Source organism: Dipodomys ordii, unplaced genomic scaffold (assembly GCF_000151885.1).
Source record: "Dipodomys ordii isolate 6190 unplaced genomic scaffold, Dord_2.0 Scaffold12, whole genome shotgun sequence".
In the NCBI taxonomy this organism is placed as follows: domain Eukaryota; kingdom Metazoa; phylum Chordata; class Mammalia; order Rodentia; family Heteromyidae; genus Dipodomys; species Dipodomys ordii.
The window spans coordinates 3,094,211-3,098,173 of record NW_012267228.1 but is presented as its reverse complement, the minus strand read 5'-3'; the positions used below and the strand labels follow the sequence as shown (position 1 = coordinate 3,098,173).

At 58.2% G+C, this 3,963-nt stretch overlaps 1 protein-coding gene across 4 annotated transcripts in view; it reads right to left on the bottom strand.

Annotated features, from left to right (window-relative positions):
* Positions 1-3,963, bottom strand: part of Atp2b2 (ATPase, Ca++ transporting, plasma membrane 2) — a 59,036-nt gene that overhangs the window by 44,923 nt on the left and 10,150 nt on the right. For all 4 annotated transcript variants that reach the window (XM_013010391.1, XM_013010390.1, XM_013010388.1 and 1 more), the window contains exon 2: positions 1,637-1,834. In XM_013010391.1, coding sequence (XP_012865845.1) covers positions 1,637-1,834 — 198 coding nt within the window. The remainder of the gene's footprint in view (positions 1-1,636; positions 1,835-3,963) is intronic.

The following is a 3,963-nucleotide window of genomic DNA, read 5'->3' as shown; positions in this document are numbered from 1 at the left end:
CCTACTGTGTGCCTTGCCCATGTCACTCAGCACAGTACTCTATAAAGCACCTACTGTGTGGCTTGCCCATGTCACTCAGCACAGCACCCTGTAAAGCACCTATAGTGTGCCTTGCCCATGTCACTCAGCACAGTACTCTATAAAGCACCTACTGTGTGCCTTTCCTCGTCACTCAGCACAGCACACTGTAAAGCACCTACTCTGTGCTTTGCCCGTGCTACTCAGCACAGGGCAGCAGTCCTGGCACGGGAGGGATTAAGACGCTGAGGTACAGGGCCCAACCTGGACACATGCATGCTGGTGCTTGTGACTGCAGCCCGACCACCTACAGTCCGGGGCCTGGGGCAGCGCTGCCCCGACCCAGGCCTCGGTCTCTTTTCCGTCTGGAAGGGGGTCACCCACGGGAGCCCCACATCTCTGCCTCGCCCTCCGCCAGCGGCCCTCTGAGCTAGTCCTGCCCGGGAGGCCACGGGAGGCCGTGGGTCTGCGTGACTCGGCCCGGCCCTCTCCGAGGCAGCGTGCTGAGGACAGGCCCAGGAGCGGCGCGGCTTGCTGGGTCCCAGCGGGGACTCCTGCGCTCGCTGCCTCAGCTTGCGGGGTAGAGGGGACCCTGCCCACGCGCCCCCTGCCACAGGTGACTACACCAGCTCCGACCAGGCCCCTTCCCAAGTCAGGATGACACAGAAATAACTGTGGTCCTACTCTGTGTAGCCATGTCTGAACTTCACCATCCGCCACAGAACGTCACAGAGAAGTCTGCCCACTGTGCGTCTCCTACAACGTCCTCGAGAAAGTCCATCTCAGAGATCGTCATCAGGAGACAAGCCATCTTCCTCCTCATTGATCACTTGACTGTTCGAATCATCTAACTTCCTTTCCTGCCCTGGCTGCCTGGAAGCTCAATCATGGTATCAGTGATAGCTGGTTTGTTTCACTTCTCTTCCTTTTCCAGCCGGGCTGATATGGCCCCATCATTTGTGTCCTCCTCTCGTGTCTTTATTTATTTATTTTTATTTGTCTGGGCGCTGTCCCTCAGCTCTTCAGCTCAAGGTGAGTGCTCTACCACTTGAGACACAGTGCCACTTCCAACTTTTTTTTGCTTATGTGGTGCTGAGGAATCGAACCCAGGGTCTCGTGCATGCAAGGCAAGCGCTCTACCACTGAGCCACCTTCCCAGCTCCCCTCTCATTCTTTAAACCCTCTGTCGGGGACAGAAAAATCAACTTGAGTAGTACTATGACTCGTAAGATTGGGGCTGCTGGCTTAAATGACTTGATTATATGGTTTCTGGGCAACGCTGGCCTGCCAGAACATGGAGCCTTTCTGCTCATTAAAATTACCCGCTCTGTGGTGTTCGGCTCCAGCAAAACAAAACAACGTGGTCACTGGGATGCCGTGAGCCCGGGACCCTGCTCTCCCTGAGCCTCGGGCTCCTCATCTGTGAGATGGGCGCTGTGGCTTCTGCTCAGAACCGGGGTACACATGCTCATGGTGGCCATCCCTATGGGGTCTTGTACTTCATACCCGGGAAGCTCTGGGCCCTGCTGGGCTGCTCACTGTCTCTGGGTGAGTCCCGAATCCTGGGCGCCCTCCGGAGTGCCTGGGGGCCCCCCTCGCCCCCACGCGCCCCTCCTACCTTCGTTGCTCTCCCCGGGTGGGTGGTAGAAAGACAGGCCCAGGGAGATGATGGCGGCGATCTCCAGGATGATGAGCGTCACATCCTGCAGCGCCTCCCACACCAGCTGCAGGAAAGTTTTTGGCTTCTTCGGAGGTATAAAGTTTTGCCCAAAAATCTGCTTCCTCTTTTCCAGGTCCGGCGCGGTGCCCGGCAGACCTGGGGGCGGAGCGGGGAGGGGGGGCAGACGGGTTGGGCTGGGGCCTGGGTGGGATCACAGGCCAGGAACCTTCCAGACTCCTGGCCCAGCGGCCTTGAACCCTAGGTGGGTTCCCATGAAGTGCCAGAGGCAGCGTGGGGGGGGGCGAGGGCTTGGGTGCCCTGACTCGCTGTGGGGTTCCCTGCCCACAGCCCGCATGGTTCAGTCCGTTCCCTCCACGGGACCCGAGCCCACGGAGTCCTCTTAGGACACGCCATCACCCACAGCTGGTGGGAAACCCACCCGCGGCCGCTGTCATGACAGCCAAACACCTCCCGTGGCCACTGAATGGGGTTCTGACAACGACAAGCAGAACGGTCCCGTGGCTGACCACTGCAGACAGCACAGCAACTCTACGTGGCACCATAACAAGGCAGAGACTCCCGAATACCCACGCCCAATCCGGGCCCCGTGGACGTGGCAGGGGCCGGAGCCTCTGCACACTACGGTGCCGCCCTGGGTTAGCTAGGATGGACTTTGTGGGTGGTTCTGAGTGACACAGCCACCCCAAGTCACTGAATGTGTGCCTACCGGGAGCTGGAGGAGGCCACGGGGGAGGGAAGGTAGATTCTTGCCAGTTTTGGACAGAGGTCAGTCAGTCGTGGGGTTTGTCCCTCAGCTCTTCAGCTCAAGGTCAGCACTCTACCATTTGAGCCACAGCGCCACTTCCGGTTTTCTGGTGGTTCATTGGAGATAAGAGACTCATGGACTTTCCTGCCCGGGCTGGCTTTGAACCATGATCCTCTGATCTCAGCCTCCTGAGTAGCTAGGATGACAGGCGTGAGCCACCAGTGCCCAGCTTCCTGCCTGCTTTTGAGTTCTGGTCTTCGGAGCTGTGAAGCAGTATTTGTTTTGGTGGCCAGGGATGTGAACCCACAGCCTGGCACCACCCAGGCCCATTCCTGGGAGCCTGCCCTGCATTTTCCCAGTCTCCTGGCCAGTGAAGTAGTAGTGCTTGACTGGGTTGTTTTAATTTTCTACTATAAACTCTGCTTGGCTGTGGATCTCAGCTGCTGGCTCGTAGTTCTCTGAGCCTCGGATTCTTCTGGCGTGCGTGGTGGTGTGCTGGTTTCTTCTGGCGTGCGTGGTGGTGTGCTGGTCAGAGCTAACCTATGGAGTAGTTTAGCATATAACAGTGCCTGCGGCCAGATAGCATTTTTGTTTTCCAGGATCGGGTCTTGAGCTCGCAGTCTGGTGCTGTCCTTTCACGTTTTCACTCGAGGCTGGCACTTTATCACTTGAGCCATGGCTCCACTTCTGTCTTGTTGATGGTGGATTGGAGATAAGAATCCCACAGACTTTTCTGCCCAGGCTGCCTTTGAACTGTGAGCCTCAGATCTCAGCCAAACTGGGTAGCTAGGATTACAGGTGTGAGCACTGGTACTTGGCTTCCAAACTGGACAGCCAGAATTTGTTGTGAAATCTCTCCATAGAGAACATTTCAGGGCCAAATGTAACATGCTTGGGGCTGGTTCTGCCCTAGGCTGCCAGTGTGACCCCCTCAGCCCTGGGCTGGAAGGGGGAGGGGCCAGAACAGTGTGTCCCCTCCCCCCCCCCATGGCACGAGAGGGGCTGAGGGGCCTCACGGTGAGCAGAGGAACAGCAGGAGGACCTTGGATAAGCCCCTTCCCCTCTTTTTTTGTCGGTCGTGGGGCCTGAACTCTGGGCCTGGGTGCTGTCCCTCAGCTCTTCAGCTCAAGGCGAGCGCTCTACCTACCACTTGAGCCACAGCGTCACTTGCGGTTTTCTTGTGGTTTATTGGAGGTAAGAGACTCACGGTCTTTTCTGCCTGGGCTGGCTTAGAACTGTGATCCTCAGATCTCAGCCTCCTGAGTAGCTAGGATTACAGGCGTGAGCCACCAGCGCCTGGCGCCCCTTCCCCTCTCTGGGCCTCAGTTTCCCCACAGGCCACACGAAGGACTCATCTGGAAACAGCTGGTGGCTGTGGGCTTGCGTGCAGACACCGGGATGCTTCTCCAAACTCTTCCCCTAGGGTCACCAGCTGGGGTCCCGGCGCGGGCGTGAGGAGAGCCCCGCGTACGGTGGGGTTTGGTGGCGGCGGCCACTGCTGTCACCAGCTGGGGTCCCG